General features: G+C 50.0%; 1 protein-coding gene across 2 annotated transcripts in view; it reads right to left on the reverse strand.

Annotated features, from left to right (window-relative positions):
* LOC147091816 (NADH-ubiquinone oxidoreductase subunit 8-like) overlaps nucleotides 1-15742 on the reverse strand; it is a 45468-nt gene extending 29726 nt beyond the window's left edge. The window contains exons 1-2 of one of the 2 annotated variants that reach the window (XM_085976866.1): nucleotides 15692-15742; nucleotides 7477-7524 (exon numbers count right to left, since the gene is read on the reverse strand). In XM_085976866.1, the coding sequence (XP_085832992.1) occupies nucleotides 7477-7516 (40 nt within the window). In that variant the 5' untranslated portion in view covers nucleotides 7517-7524; nucleotides 15692-15742. Of the gene's footprint in view, nucleotides 1-7476; nucleotides 7525-15592; nucleotides 15663-15691 lie in introns of those variants that run through there. The other variant, XM_085976867.1, reaches the window with a different exon arrangement.
* Nucleotides 15743-16017: the final 275 nt, after the last annotated feature.

Below are 16017 nucleotides of genomic sequence, written 5' to 3' on the forward strand. Positions count from 1 at the left end.
TAAATACACTACGTCCACTGGTTCCCCTTTATCCACCCTATATGTTACTTCCTCAAAGAACTCCAGCAAATTTGTCAAACATGGCTTCCCCTTCATAAAACCATGCTGACTTTGTCCTATTAAATTATGATTATCCAAATGTCCTGTTACTGTCTCCTTAATAATGGACTCCAAAATTTTACCTACCACAGATGTTAGGCTAACCGGTCTATAGTTTCCAGCCTTCTGTCTACTGCACTTTTTAAATAAGGGTGTTACATTAGCAGTTTTCCAGTCTGCCGGGACCTTTGCCGAGTCCAGGGAGTTTTGGAAAATTATTACCAATGCATCCACAATCCCTACCGCCACTTCCCTCAAGACCCTAGGATGTAAGCCATCAGGTCCAGGTGATTTATCCGCCTTGAGTCCCATTATTTTACCGAGTACCACTTCCTTAGTGATTTTGATCGTGTTTAGCTCCTCCCCCCCTTTAGCCCCCTGTTTGTCCAGTGTTGGGATATTCTTAGTGTCTTCTACTGTAAAGACTGATACAAAATATTCATTCAGTGTTTTTGCCATCTCCATATTTCCCACCATTAATTTCCCGGTCTCATCCTCTAAGGGACCAACATTTACTTTAGCCACCCTTTTTCTTTTTATATAACTATAAAAACTCTTACTATCTGTTTTTATATTTTTTGCCAATTTACTTTCATAATCTATCTTCCCTTTCTTAATCAATCTTTTTGTTATTTTTTGCTGTCTTTTAAAGTTTTCCCAATCCTCTACCCTCCCACTAGATTTGGCTACCTTATATGCCCTTGTTTTTAGTCGAATACTATCCTTAATTTCTTTACTTAGCCACGGATGGCTGTCTTTTCTTTTACACCGTTTTCTTCTCAGTGGAATATATATTTTTTGGAAGTTGTAAAATAACTCCTTAAATGTACACCACTGATCATGTATCGTCTTACCCTTTAACCTATTTTCCCAATCCACTTTACTCAATTCCGCTCTCATACCTTCATAGTCTCCTTTATTCAAGCTTAGCACGCTTGTTTGAGATCCAACCTTCTCACCCTCTAATTGAATATGGAATTCAACCATGTTATGGTCACTCATTCCAAGGGGATCCTTTACTAGGACATTTTTAATTAATCCTGTCTCGTTACACAGGACCAGATCCAAGGTTGCTTGCCCCCTGGTCGGTTCAGTTACATACTGCTCAAGAAACCCATCCCTAATACACTCAATGAACTCATCCTCAAGGCAGCCCTGCCCAATTTGATTTGTCCAATTAATGATAGTTAAAATCCCCCATAATTATAGATGTTCCCTTATTACAAGCCTCAACTATTTCCTGATTGATACTCCGTCCAACAGAGTTGCCACTGTTCGGAGGCCTATAGACTACGCCCACTAGTGTTTTTTTCCCCTTATTATTCCTTCCCTCCACCCAAACTGTTTCATTATCCTGATCTTTTGATCCAATATCATTTCTCTGTATTAGTGATTTCTTCCTTTATTAACATAGCCACCCCACCTCCCCTTCCTTCCTGCCTGTCCTTCCTGATCGTTAAATAACCTGGTATGTTTAATTCCCAGTCATGGTCACCCTGCAGCCATGTTTCTGTAATGGCCACAAGATCATACCCACATGTAGTTATTTGTGCCATTAACTCGTCTATTTTATTACGAATGCTACGTGCATTCAGATAGAGAACTTTCAAAGATGTTTTGTGACACTTAGTTCCTGCTTTTGCCCTTTTTATTACTTTGCCTTTTACTCCATACCTTCTGCCCCTTCCTGACACGCTCTGGTTTTTAATTTCCCCACTGCTACCTAAGTCTATGACCTTCTCTGTTGTCATTTTTATTATTTGCTCTCTAGGAACCTCCCCCCCACTAGTTAGTTTAAAGCCCTCTCTACAGCCCTAGTTATATGATCCGCCAGGACTCTAGTCCCAGCACTGGCCAAGTGAAGCCCGTCCCAACGGAACAGCTCCCTCCTGCCCCAGTACTGGTGCCAGTGTCCCAGGAAGCAAAACCCATTTCTCCCACACCAGTCTTTGAGCCACGCATTTAACTCTCTAATTTTATTTGTCCTAGCCAAATTCGCTCGTGGCTCAGGTAATAATCCAGAGATTATTACCCTTGTGGTTCTGCTTTTCAATTTGACCCCTAGCTGCTCAAACTCCCTCAGCAGAACCTCCTTCCTTGTCCTATCTATGTCGTTGGTACCAACATGGACCACGACAACTGGATCCTCCCCCTCCCACTCCAAGTTTCTCTCCAGTCCAGAGGAGATGTCCTTAACCCTGCCACCGGGCAGGCAACACAGCCTTCGGGACCCTCGCTCTCGGCTGCAAAGAACTCTATCTATCCCACTAATGATACTATCCCCTACCACTACAACATTTCTTTTAACTCCCCTGGCTGGAAGAGGTTACAGAGATGTTTGTAGGGCTGGAGGATGTTACAGAGATAGGGAGGGTTGTAGGGGCTGGAGGATGTTACAGAGATAGGGAGGGTTGTAGGGGCTGGAGAAGGTTAGAGAGATCGGGAGGGTTGTCGGGGCTGGAGGAGGTTACAGAGATAGGGAGGGTTGTGGGGCTGGAGATTTCAGAGATAAGGAGGGTTTAGGGGGTTGGAGGGGGTTACAGAGATAGGGAGGGGTGTAGGGGCTGGGGCAGGTTACAGAGATAGGGAGGGTTGTAGGGGCTGGAGGAGTTTACAGAGATAGGGAGGGTTGTAGGGGCTGGAGGAGTTTACAGAGATAGGGAGGGTTGTAGGGCTGGAGGAGGTTACAGAGATAGGGAGGGTTGTGGGGCTGGAGGAGGTTACAGAGATAAGGAGGGTTGTGGGGCTGGAGGAGATTACAGAGATAGGGAGGGTTGTAGGGGCTGGAGATTGCAGAGATAGGGAGGGTTGTTGGGGCTGGAGGAAGTTACAGGGATAGGGAGGGTTGTAGGGGGCTGGAGGAGGTTACAGAGATAGGGTGGGTTGTAGGGGCTGCAGGAGGTTACAGAGATAGGGAGGGTTGTAGGGGCTGGAGGAGATTACAGAGATAGGGAGGGTTGTAGGGGCTGGAGGAGATAACAGAGATCGGGAAGATTGTGGGGCTGGAGGAGGTTACCCAGATAGGGAGGGTTGTAGGGCTGGAGGAGGTTACAGGGTTGGGAGGGTTGTAGGGGCTGCAGGAGGTTACAGAGATAGGGAGTGTTGTAGGGCTGGAGGATGTTACAGAGATAGGGAGGGTTGTAGGGGCTGGAGCAAGTTGGAGATAGGGAGGTTGTAGGAGCTGGAGGAAGTTACAGAGATAGGGAGGGTTGTAAGGCTGGAGGAGGTTACAGATATAGGGAGGGTAGTCGGGCTGGAGGAGGTTACAGAGACAGGGAGGGGTGTAGGGGCTGGGGCAGGTTACAGAGATAGTGAGGGTTGTAGAAGGCTGGAGGAGGTTACAGAGATAGGGAGGGTTGTAGGGCTGGAGGAGGTTACAGAGATAGGGAAGGTTGTGGGGCTGGAGGAGATTACAGAGATAGGGAGGGTTGTAGGGGCTGGAGATTACAGAGATAGGGAGGGTTGTAGGGGCTGGAGGAAGTTACAGGGATAGGGAGGGTTGTAGGGTCTGGAGGAGGTTACAGAGATAGGGAGGGTTGTAGGGGCTGCAGGAGGATACAGAGATAGGGAGGGTTGTAGGGGCTGGAGGAAGTTACAGAGATAGGCAGGGGTGTAGGGCTGGAGGAGATTACAGAGATAGGGAGTAGGGGCTGGAAGAGATTACAGAGATAGGGAGGGTTGTAGGGCTGGAGGAGGTTACAGAGATAGGGAGGGTTGTAGGGACTGGAGGAGGTTACAGAGATAGGGAGGGTTGTAGGGGCTGGAGGAGGTTACAGAGATAGGGAGGGGTGTAGGGGCTGGAGGAGGTTACAGAGATTGGGAGGGGTGTAGGCACTGGAGGAGGTTACAGATAGGCACGGTTGTAGGGCTGGAGGAAGTTACAGAGATAGGGAGGGTTGTAGGGACTGGAGGAGGTTACAGAGATAGGGAGGGTTGTAGGGGCTGGAGGAGGTTACAGAGATAGGGAGGGTTGTAGGGGCTGGAGCAGGTTACAGAGATAGGGAGGGTTGTAGGGTTGGAGGAGGTTACAGAGATGGGGAGGGTTGTAGGGCTGGAGGAGGTTACAGAGATAGGGAGGGTTGTAGGGGCTGCAGGAGGTTACAGAGATAGGGAGGGTTGTAGGGGCTGGAGGAGATTACAGAGATAGGGAGGGTTGTAGGGGCTGGAGGAGATAACAGAGATCGGGAAGATTGTGGGGCTGGAGGAGGTTACCCAGATAGGGAGGGTTGTAGGGCTGGAGGAGGTTACAGGGTTGGGAGGGTTGTAGGGGCTGCAGGAGGTTACAGAGATAGGGAGTGTTGTAGGGCTGGAGGATGTTACAGAGATAGGGATGGTTGTAGGGGCTGGAGCAAGTTGGAGATAGGGAGGTTGTAGGAGCTGGAGGAAGTTACAGAGATAGGGAGGGTTGTAAGGCTGGAGGAGGTTACAGATATAGGGAGGGTAGTCGGGCTGGAGGAGGTTACAGAGACAGGGAGGGGTGTAGGGGCTGGGGCAGGTTACAGAGATAGTGAGGGTTGTAGAAGGCTGGAGGAGGTTACAGAGATAGGGAGGGTTGTAGGGCTGGAGGAGGTTACAGAGATAGGGAAGGTTGTGGGGCTGGAGGAGATTACAGAGATAGGGAGGGTTGTAGGGGCTGGAGATTACAGAGATAGGGAGGGTTGTAGGGGCTGGAGGAAGTTACAGGGATAGGGAGGGTTGTAGGGTCTGGAGGAGGTTACAGAGATAGGGAGGGTTGTAGGGGCTGCAGGAGGATACAGAGATAGGGAGGGTTGTAGGGACTGGAGGAGGTTACAGAGATAGGGAGGGTTGTAGGGGCTGGAGGAGGTTACAGAGATAGGGAGGGGTGTAGGGGCTGGAGGAGGTTACAGAGATTGGGAGGGGTGTAGGCACTGGAGGAGGTTACAGATAGGCACGGTTGTAGGGCTGGAGGAAGTTACAGAGATAGGGAGGGTTGTAGGGACTGGAGGAGGTTACAGAGATAGGGAGGGTTGTAGGGGCTGGAGGAGGTTACAGAGATAGGGAGGGTTGTAGGGGCTGGAGGAGGTTACAGAGATAGGGAGGGGTGTAGGGGCTGGAGGAGGTTACAGAGATTGGGAGGGGTGTAGGCACTGGAGGAGGTTACAGATAGGCACGGTTGTAGGGCTGGAGGAAGTTACAGAGATAGGGAGGGTTGTAGGGACTGGAGGAGATTACAGAGATAGGGAGGGTTGTAGGGGCTGGAGGAGGTTACAGAGATAGGGAGGGTTGTAGGGGCTGGAGCAGGTTACAGAGATAGGGAGGGTTGTAGGGCTGGAGGAGGTTACAGAGATGGGGAGGGTTGTAGGGGGCTGGAGCAGGTTACAGAGATAGGGAGGGTTGTCGGGGCTGCAGGAGGTTACAGAGATAGGGAGGGTTGTGGGGCTGGAGGAGATTACAGAGATAGGGAGGGTTGTAGGGTCTGGAGGAGGTTAAAGAGATAGGGAGTGTTGTGGGGCTGGAGGAGATTACAGAGATAGGGAGGGTTGTAGGGGCTGGAGGAGGTTACAGAGATAGGGAGGGTTGTGGGGCTGGAGGAGATTACAGAGATAGGGAGGGTTGTAGGGTCTGGAGGAGGTTAAAGAGATAGGGACGGTGGTAGGGGCTGGAGGAGGTTACCCAGATAGGGAGGGTTGTTGGGCTGGAGGAAGTTACAGAGATAGGGAGGGTTGTAGGGCTGGAGGAGGTTACAGAGATAGGGAGGGTTGTAGGGGCTGGAGGAGGTTACAGAGACAGGGAGTGTTGTGGGGCTGGAGGAGGTTACAGAGATAGGGAGGGTTGTGGGGCTGGAGATTTCAGAGATAGGGAGTGTTGTAGGGCTGGCGGAGGTTACAGAGATAGGGAGGGTTGTAGGGGCTGGAGGAGGTTACAGAGACAGGGAGTGTTGTGGGGCTGGAGGAGGTTACAGAGATAGGGAGGGTTGTGGGGCTGGAGATTTCAGAGATAGGGAGTGTTGTAGGGCTGGAGGAGGTTAAAGAGATAGGGAGGGTTGTGGGGCTGGAGATTTCAGAGATAGGGAGGGTTGTAGGGTCTGGAGGATGTTAAAGAGATAGGGACGGTGGTAGGGGCTGGAGGAGGTTACCCAGATAGGGAGGGTTGTAGGGCTGGAGGAAGTTACAGAGATAGGGAGGGTTGTAGGGCTGGAGGAGGTTACAGAGATAGGGAGGGTTGGAGGAGGTTACAGAGATAGGGAGGGTGGTCGGGGCTGGAGGAGGTTACAGAGACAGGGAGGGTTGTGGGGCTGGAGATTTCAGAGATGGGGAGGGTTGTAGGGGCTGGAGGCGGTTTCAGAGATAGGGAGGGTTGGAGGAGGTTACAGAGATATGGAGGGTTGTAGGGGCTGGAGGAGGTTACAGAGATAGGGAGGGTTGGAGGAGGTTACAGAGATAGGGAGGGTTGGAGGAGGTTACAGAGACAGGGAGGGTTGTGGGGCTGGAGGAGGTTACAGAGATAGGGAGGGTTGGAGGAGGTTACAGAGATAGGGAGGGTTGGAGGAGGTTACAGAGATATGGAGGGCTGGAGGAGGTTACAGAGATATGGAGGGCTGGAGGAGGTTACAGAGATAGGGAGGGCTGGAGGAGGTTACAGAGAGAGGGAGTGTTGTAGGGCTGGAGGAGGTTACAGAGATAGGGAGTGTTGTAGGGCTGGAGGAGGTTACAGAGATATGGAGGGCTGGAGGTGGTTACAGAGATAGGGAGGGTTGGAGGGGCTGGAGGCGGTTTCAGAGATGGGAGGGTTGGAGGAGGTAACAGAGATAGGGAGGGTTGTGGGGCTGGAGGAGGTTACAGAGATAGGGAGGGTTGGAGGAGGTGACAGAGATAGGGAGGGTTGGAGGAGGTTACAGAGATATGGAGGGTTGGAGGAGGTTACAGAGATAGGGAGGGCTGGAGGAGGTTACAGAGATATGGAGGGCTGGAGGTGGTTACAGAGACAGGGAGTGTTGGAGGAGGTTACAGAGATCTTCGCGAGCACTGGGGTGATGGGTGAACGGCACTCAGCGAGAGTTCGGATACGGGGGCGGCAGCGTTCTGGATGTGAAGTTTACGGAGGGTGGCAGGTGGGGGGCCGGCCAATAGTCGAGACTAGAGGTAAGAAAGGCGTGGGTGGTAGCTCCTGTCTTTCCAATATTTAGTTGGAGGAACTTTCTGCAGATCCCGTCGTTCATCCATCAATAATTTGGAAGGGGTGTTGGACAGATACTTGAGGAGGACCAGCTGACAGAGTTTCAGAAAGAAAGTGGGGGGGGGGGGGGGGTGGTGAGACTGAGCACGGCTGCTCAGGGACCAGGGGCAGAACGGCCCCCTGGTGTGCTGCAGGTCTCCGAGTGTATGGATAGGCTGGGCATCGACTGTGCTTCCCTACCATTTGCAGCCGCGTTCTGGATTATTCGGAGCGCCGACATGTCCGCCTCTGTGAATAAAAAATAGACCAGGGTTAACACTGTCATCATCCTACAATAGCAAGATACTGCGGATGGTAGAAACCTGAAATAACAACAGAAAATGCTGGAAACACTCAGCAGGCCAGGCAGCATCCGTGGAGAGAGAAACAGAGTTAACGTTTCAGGTCTGGGACCCTTCATCAGAACTGGAAAAAGCTGGAGATGTAACAGATATTAAGCAGGCGCAGAGACATGGGGGGGGGGGTTTAGGAGGGGAGGAAGGAATTGAAAGAACATGCTGTGAAAATGTTGCAAATGGGAATGGCAAAAATCATACTGCATGAAAAATGGGGGCAGGGATAATTATCTGAAATTGTTGAACTCAGTGTTGAGTCCGGCAGGCTGTAAAGTGCCCAATCGAAAGATGAGGTGCTGTTCCTCGAGCTTACGTTGAGCTTCACTGGAACAATGTAATAGGCCGAGGACAGAGAGATCAGAGTGGGAGTGAAGCGGAGAATTAAAGTGACAGGCGACTGGAAGCTCAGGGTCACCCTTACGGACTGAACGGAGGTGTTCCGCAAAGCGGTCACCCAATCTGCGTTTGGTCTCCCCAATGTAGAGGAGACCGCATCGTGAGCAGCGAATACAGTATACTGGATTGCAAGAAGTACAAGTAAATCGCTGTTTCACCTGGAAGGGGTGTTTGGGGCCCTGGACAGTGGGAAGGGAGGAGGTAAAAGGGCAGGTGTTGCATCTCCTGCGCTTGCACGGGAAGGTGCCGGGTGAAGGAGAAGGGCTGTTGGGGGTGATTGAGGAGTGGACCAGGGTGTCGCGGAGGGAGCGGTCCCTTCGGAATGCTGAAAGGGGAGGTGAGGGGAAGATGTGTTTGGTGGTGGGATCACGTTGGCGGAAATGGCGGAGGATGATCCGTGGAATGTGGAGGCTGGTGGGGTGAAAGGTGAGGACAAGGGGAACCCTGTCGTGGTTCTGGGAGGGAGGGGAAGGGGTGAGAGCAGAGGTGCGGGAGATAGAACGGACACGGTCAAGGGCCGTGTCAACCACGGTAGAGGGGAATCCTCGGTTGAGGAAAAAGGAAGACATGTCGGAAGCACTGGTGTGGAAGGTGGCATCGTCGGAGCAGACGCGGCGGAGATGGAGAAACTGGGAGAATGGAATAGAGTCCTTACAGGAAGCGGGGTGGGAGGAAGTGTAGTCCAGGTAGCTGTGGGAGTCGGTGGGCTTGTAGTGGATGTTTGTTGAAAGCCGATCGCCAGAAATGGAGATGGAGAAGTTAAGGAAGGGAAGGGAAGAGTCGGAGATGGATCATGTGAAGGTGAGGGAAGGGTGGAAATTGGAAGTAAAGTGAATGAACTTATCTCGTTCAGGGCGAGAGCAGGAAACGGCACCAATATAGTCATCGATGTACCGGAAAAAGAGGTGAGGGAGAGGACCTGAGTAGGACTGGAACAATTCAGTACCCTGTCCCTGCCTTCTCCCCATATCCCTTTAGCCTTAAGAAATATATCTAACTCCTTCTTGAATATATTTAATGAATTGGCCTCAACTGCCTTCTGTGGTAGAGAATTCCACAGATTCACCACTCTCTGGGTGAAGAAATTCCTCCTCATCTCAGTCCTAAATGGCTTACCCCTTATCCTTAGACTGTGACCCCTGGTTCCAGACTCCCCGGCCATCGGGAACATCCTTCCTGCATCTAGTCTGTCCAGTCCTGTTAGAATTTTTTAAGTTTCAATGAGATCCCCTCTCATTCTTCTAAACTCCAGCGAGTATAAGCCTAATCGCCCCAATTTTTCCTCATATGTTATTCCTGCCATTCTAGGTATCAGTCTGGTGAATCTTCGCTGCACTCCTTCCATGGCAAGAACATCCTTCCTCAGATAAGGCGACCAAAACTGCACACAATACTCATGATGTGGTCTCACCAAGGTTCTGTACAACTGTAGCAAGACATCCTTGTTCCTGTACTCAAACCCTCTCGATACGAAGGCCAACATACCATTTGCCTTCTTAACTGCCTGCTGCACCTGCATGCTTACCTTCAGCGACTGGTGCACAAGGACACCCAGGTCTCGTTGCACTTCCCCTTTTCCCAATCTATTGCTGTTCAGATAATAATCTGCCTTCCTGTTTTTGCCACCGAAGTGGATAATCTCGCATTTATCCACATTATACTGCATCTGCCATGTTTCTGCCCAATCACCCAACCTGTCCAAATCATCCTGGAGTTTCTCAGCATCCTCCTCACAGCACACACGCCCACCCTGCTTTGTGTCGTCTGCAAATTTGGAGATATTACATCTAGTTCCCTCGTCTAGATCATTAATATATATTGTGAATAGCTGGGGTCCTAGCACCGATCCCTGCGGTACCCCACTAGTCACTGCCTGCCACTCAGAAAAAGACCCGTTTATTCCAACTCTTTGCTTTCTGTCTGCCAACCAGTTCTCTATCCAAGTCAGTACCTTGCCCCCAATCCCATGTGCTTTAACTTTGCACGCTAATCTCTTATGCGGGACCTTATCGAAAGCCTTCTGAAAGTCCAGATTCACTGACTCCGCCTCCACAGCTGTCTGGGGTAGAGAATTCTACAGATTCCCGACCCTCTGAGAAGAAATTCCTCCTCATCTCAGTCTTAAATGGGCGACCCCTTATCCTGAAACTGTGTCCCCTCGTTCTCGATTCCCCCACGAGGGGAAACATCCTCTCTGCATCTACCCTGTCAAGCCCCTGAGAATCTTCTATGTTTCAATAGGATCCCCTCTCATTGTTCTAAACTCCAATGAGTATAGGCCCAACCTGCTCAACCTTTCCTCGTAAGACAGCCCCTTCATCTCGGGAATCAACCTAGTGAACCTTCTCTGAACTGCCTCCAATGCAAGTATATCCCTCATTAAATATGGTGTGGAGATGCCGGTGTTGGACTGGGGTGGACAAATGTCAGAAGTCACACAACGCCAGGTTATAGTCCAACAGCTTTATTTGAAATCACAAGCTTTCGGAGCGCTGCTCCTTCGTCAGGTGAAGTGAAGAGATGCACAAAGACACAGCTTATATAGTCAGAGAACACTGCCAGATGATTACAGGTAACCTTTCTAACTGCTTTCTAAGGGCTCCGAAAGCTTGTGATCTCAAATAAAGCTGTTGGACTATAACCTGGTGTTGTGGGACTCCTCAGTAAATAGGGAGTCCAACACTGTGTGCAGTACTCCAGGTGTGGTCTCACCAGCACCCTGTACACTTGTAGCAGGACTTCCCTGCTTTTATACTCCATCCCCCTTGCAATAAAGGCGTTTGCCTTCCTGATTACTTGCTGTACCTGCATGCTAACTTTTTGTGTTTCATGTACGAGGACCCCCAGATCCCTCTGTTCTGCCACATTCTGTAGTCTCTCCATTTAAATAATAATTCCTACCAAAGTGGATAACCTCACATTTTCCCACATTATACTCCAGCGACCAAATTTTTGCCCACTCACTGAACCTGTCGATATCCCTTTGCAGATTCTGTGTCCTCCTCACAACTTGTTTTCCCAACTATCTTTGTATCATCAGCCATGCCTTACTTTGTAGACTATTAACTAGGTATGTCTGTCTCTGTATCTCACTCTTAGAGTCATAGAGGCACAGGAGGAGGCCATTCGGCCCATCCAGTCCGTGCCAGCTCTCTGTAGAGCAATCTCGTCAGTCCCATTCCCCCGCTCTATCCCCGTAGCCCTGCAAGATTATTTCCCTCAACTGCCGATCCAGTCTCCCCTTGAAAACATTGAGTGTCTCCGCTTCCATCGGCAGCGAGTTCCAGGTCCTCACCACTCGCTGCGGAAAAAGTTTTTCCTCACATTCCCCCTGTATCTCTTGCCCAAAACCTTAAATCTGTGTCCCCTCGTCCTTGTACCATCAACTAGTGAGAACAGCCTTTCCCCGTCTAGCCTTTCCAAACCCGCCATAATCTTGTACACCTCGATCAAATCACCCCTCAACCTCCTTTGCTCCAATTAAAACAAATCCAGCTTCTCCAACCTGTCCTTGTAGCTAAGATCCCCCATCCCCGGAACCATTCTGGTAAATCTCCTCTGCACCCTCTCAAGGGCCTTCACATCCTTCCTAAAGTTTGGTGACCAGAACTGGACGCAATACTCCAGTTGTGGCCTAACCAGCGCTTTATAAAGGTTCAGCATAACTTCTCTAGTTTTGTACTCAATATCAGCTGTGGCTCAGTGGGCAGCACACTCGTCTCGGAGTCAGAAGGTCGTGGATTCAAGTCCCACTCCAAGGACTTGAGCACATAAAGCTAGGCTGACACTCCGGTGCAGTGCTGAGGGCGCGCTGCACTGTCGGAGGTGTGCCGTCTTTCGGATGAGACGTTAGAGCAGACGGGACCTTGGTTTCTCAGTTGGATGCAAAAGATCCCACGGTCCTATTTCGAAGAAGAGCAGGGGGAGTTATCCCCAGTGTCTTGGGGCCAATGTATCTCCCTCAAAAAACAGATTCTCTGGTCATTATCACATTGCTGTTTGTGGGAGCTTGCTGTGCGTAAATTGGCTGCTGCGTTTCCCACATTACAACAGTGACTACACTTCAAAAAGTACTTCATTGGCTGTAAAGTGCTTTGAGACATGCGGTGGTCGTGAAAGGTGCTATATAAATGCAAAGTCTTTCTTTCAATACCTCTATTTACGAAGCCCACGATCACATATGCTTTGCTAACAACTCACTATGTCCCGCCACCTTCGGGGACCTATACACATTAACTCCCGGGTCCCTCTGTCCCCTGCACACTCTTTAAAACCGTGCCATTAAGTGTGTATTGCCTCTCCCTGTTCCTTCAACCTCCTTTGCACTAATGAAAACAAATCCAGCTTCTCCAACCTGTCCCTGTAGCGAAGATCCCCCATCCTGCCTACTTCCACCTCCATAACGTCACCTGTCTCCGCCCCTGCCTCAGCTCATCCGCTGCTGAAACCTTCATCCATGCCTTTGTTACCTCTAGACTTGATGGCTGATCATCCAAATTCAGTACCCGGTTCCCTGCTTTCTCCCCATATCCCTTTAGCTTTAAGAAATATCTCTAACTCCTTCTTGAATATATTTAATGAATTGGCCTCAACTGCCTTCTGTGGTAGAGAATTCCACAGGTTCACCACTCTCTGGGTGAAGAAATTCCTCCTCATCTCTGTCCTAAATGGCTTACCCTTTATCCTTAGACTGTGACCCCTGGTTCTGGACTCCCCGACCATCGGGAACATCCTTCCTGTGTCCAGTCTGTCTCGTCCTGTTAGAATTTTATAAGTTTCAATGAGATCCCCTCTCATTCTTCTAAACTTCAGCGAGTATAAGCCCAATCGACCCAATCTCTCCTCATACATCATTCTTGCCATCCCAGGTATCAGCCTGGTGAATCTTCGCTGCACTCCTTCCATGGCAAGAACATCCTTCCTCAGATAAGGCGACCAAAACTGCACACAATACTCAAGGTGTGGTCTCACCAAGGCCCTGTACAACTGCAGCAAGACATCCTTATTCCTGTACTCAAACCCTCTCACTATGAAGGCCAACATACCATTTGCCTTCTTAACCGCCTGCTGCACCTGCATGCTTACCTTCACAAGGACACCCAGGTCTCGTTGCACTTCCCCATCTCCCAATCTATTGCCATTCAGATAAGAATCTGCCTTCCTGTTTTTGCCACCAAAGTGGATAACCTCGCATTTATCCACATTATACTGCATCTGTCCAATCACCCAACCTGTGCAAATCATACTGGAGTTTCTCAGCATCCTCCTCACAGCACACATGCCCACCCAGCTTTGTGTCGTCTGCAAACTTGGAGATATTACATCTAGTTTCCTCTTCTAGATCTAGGACCTCATCCCGTTTTTTACCTATATCGTTGGTGCCTATATGCACCACGACAACTGGCTCTTCACCCTCCCCTTCCAAAATGTTCTGCAGCCGCTCTGAGACATCCTTGACCCTCACACCAGGGAGGCAACACACCATCCTGGAGTCTCGTTTGCGGCCGCAGAAATGCCTATCCATTCCCCTTACAATAGAATCCCCTATCACTATAGTTCTCCCACTGTTTTTCCTCCTGTCCTGTGCAGCAGAGCCACCCCTGGTGCCAGGATGTTGGCTGCTGCTGCCTTCCCCCGATAAGCCATCCTCCCCAACAATATCCAAAGTGGTGTATCTGTTTGAGAGGGGGATGGTCGCGAGCACTGTGCGCCGCCAGTTGGAGGAGGCCCAAGATCGGAATCCCACGCGGGCCCACAGCTCAAAGGCCGGCGGTCTAGATAAGTGCAGGTCGGGGGCTTGCACCCGCGGGAAGCCTCCAACCCAAATTTCTGGGCCATTAATTGTCTTGTTTTGCACACTTTGTACAAAAATAATAAATTGCAGGACAACGGAGTATTACAGTTTAAACTCTTTTAATGAAGCATCAGGTCTGCAAGCTTTCTCCATCCTCCAGCACCGTGTGGACAAGATGGAGTCAGGACCCTGGGTCCTCCAAAACAAAGCAGTCCTTACAGATGCCTGCAGGCCAATGACAACTCAGCATGTGATTACATGTAAATATAATAGGTATTCCTTACAGATGCCTGCGGGCCACTGATAAATCAATATGCAAATGTTCCAATTAAATGTCTCTTAATCTCTCCTCCTTTCTATCCTATCTCCGACCTTCCCTTTTGTTTAACATAGAAACATAGAAGATAGGAGCAGGATTAGGCCATTCGGCTCTTCGAGCCTGCTCCGCCATTCAATGAGATCATGGCTGATCCTCCAAATTCAGTACCCTGTCCCTGCTTTCTCCCCATATCCCTTGATCCCTTTAGCCTTAAGAAATATATCTAACTCTTTCTTGAATATATTTAATGAACTGCTCTCCACCACCCTCTGTGGCAGAGAATTCCACAGGTTCACCACTCACTGGGTGAAGAAATTCCTCTTCATTTCAGTCCTAAATGGCTTACCCCTTATCCTTAGACTATGACCCCTGGTTCTGGACTCCCCGGCCATCAGAAACATCCTTCCTGCATCTAGTCTGTCCAGGCCTGACAGAATTTTATAGGTTTCGATGAGATCCCCTCTCAATCTTCTAAACTCCAGTGAGTATAAGCCCAATTGACACAATCTCTCCTCATACGTCATTCCTGCCATCCCAGGTATCAGCCTGGTGAATCTTCGCTGCACTCCCTCCATGGCAAGAACATCCTTCCTCAGGTAAGGTGACCAAAACTGCACACAATACTCAAGGTGCGGTCTCACCAAGGCCCTGTACAACTGTAGCAAGACATCCTTGTTCCTGTACTCGAACCCTCTTGCTACGAAGGCCAACATACCATTTGCCTTCTTAACCACCTGCATGCTTACCTTCAGCGACTGGTGCACAATAACACCCAGGTCTCTTTGCACTTCCCCTTCTCCCAATCTATTGCCATTCAAATAATAATCTGCCTTCCTGTTTTTGCCACCAAAGTGGATAACCTCACATTTATCCTACTGAACTCCACAAATAAACTCTAAAGCCTGCACATCTGCCAATGCACTTTATTATGTTTATGTTAATGTTAATGTATTACAAGCCAAATGAATGTTGAATGTTTAAATGTCTTAATCTAAATGTACACTCTCGGGAGCCGCAAGCCTACATTTCGTTGTACTGCACTTGTACACTAACAATGACAATAAAGTTGATTATTATTATAAAGACACAGCTTATATAATCTGAATTCTTACATAAACTCAGCATGTGATTACATGTGAATATAATAGGTATTCCTTACAGATGCCTGCAGGCCAATGATAAATCAATATGCAAATGTTACAAGTAACGTCTCTAAATCTCTCCTCCTTTCTATCCTATCTCCGACCTTCCCTTTTGTTCTTTCATCCCCTCCCCCTTAAACGATAAGCCACTTCTGAGGGAGGGTCTTCGACCTGAAACTTTGACTCCGTCTCACTCTCCACGGATGCCGCCCTGGCCTGCTGAGTTTTGCCAGCCTTTGTCTGTTGTTGTTATTATGCACATTCACTGCCTGCACACTCTTTAAAACTGTGCCAATTAAATGCATATTGCCTCGCCCTGCTGCTTCTGCCAAAATGCATCAGCTCCCCCTGCTCTGTGTCTATGAAGTGGAGACCGTGCACCAGGTTCGTCCGTCGGGGTCTCACTCACCTTCTCCTTCGGTCAGCCGGAAGTCACCGAATGGCAGCCGAGCGGAAGCGACGTCACTGCGGGGCGGACGTGCCCCTCGCCGTGCGGGGCGAAAGGAACGTCACAGATGGCGGGCGGGGGACGTCACGACGACAACGCGGGGCAGGCGAACCGCACGTCACAGAAGGGCGAATGACGTCAGAGAAGGGGGGGGGAGACCACCGGGTCAGGGGCCGCCGCGCGGGTCAACGCCAGCTCCCGGATGCGGAAGCAGAAGTAGGCCGCAGCCTGGGGCTGGAGTTGAAGCCGCCCATGGAGATCCTGCCGCTCGTCCTCCTGCTGCTGTT

Source organism: Somniosus microcephalus, unplaced genomic scaffold (assembly GCF_052327205.1).
Source record: "Somniosus microcephalus isolate GS21.2 unplaced genomic scaffold, FLI_Smic_1.0 unresolved_chr3, whole genome shotgun sequence".
In the NCBI taxonomy this organism is placed as follows: Eukaryota; Metazoa; Chordata; class Chondrichthyes; order Squaliformes; family Somniosidae; genus Somniosus; species Somniosus microcephalus.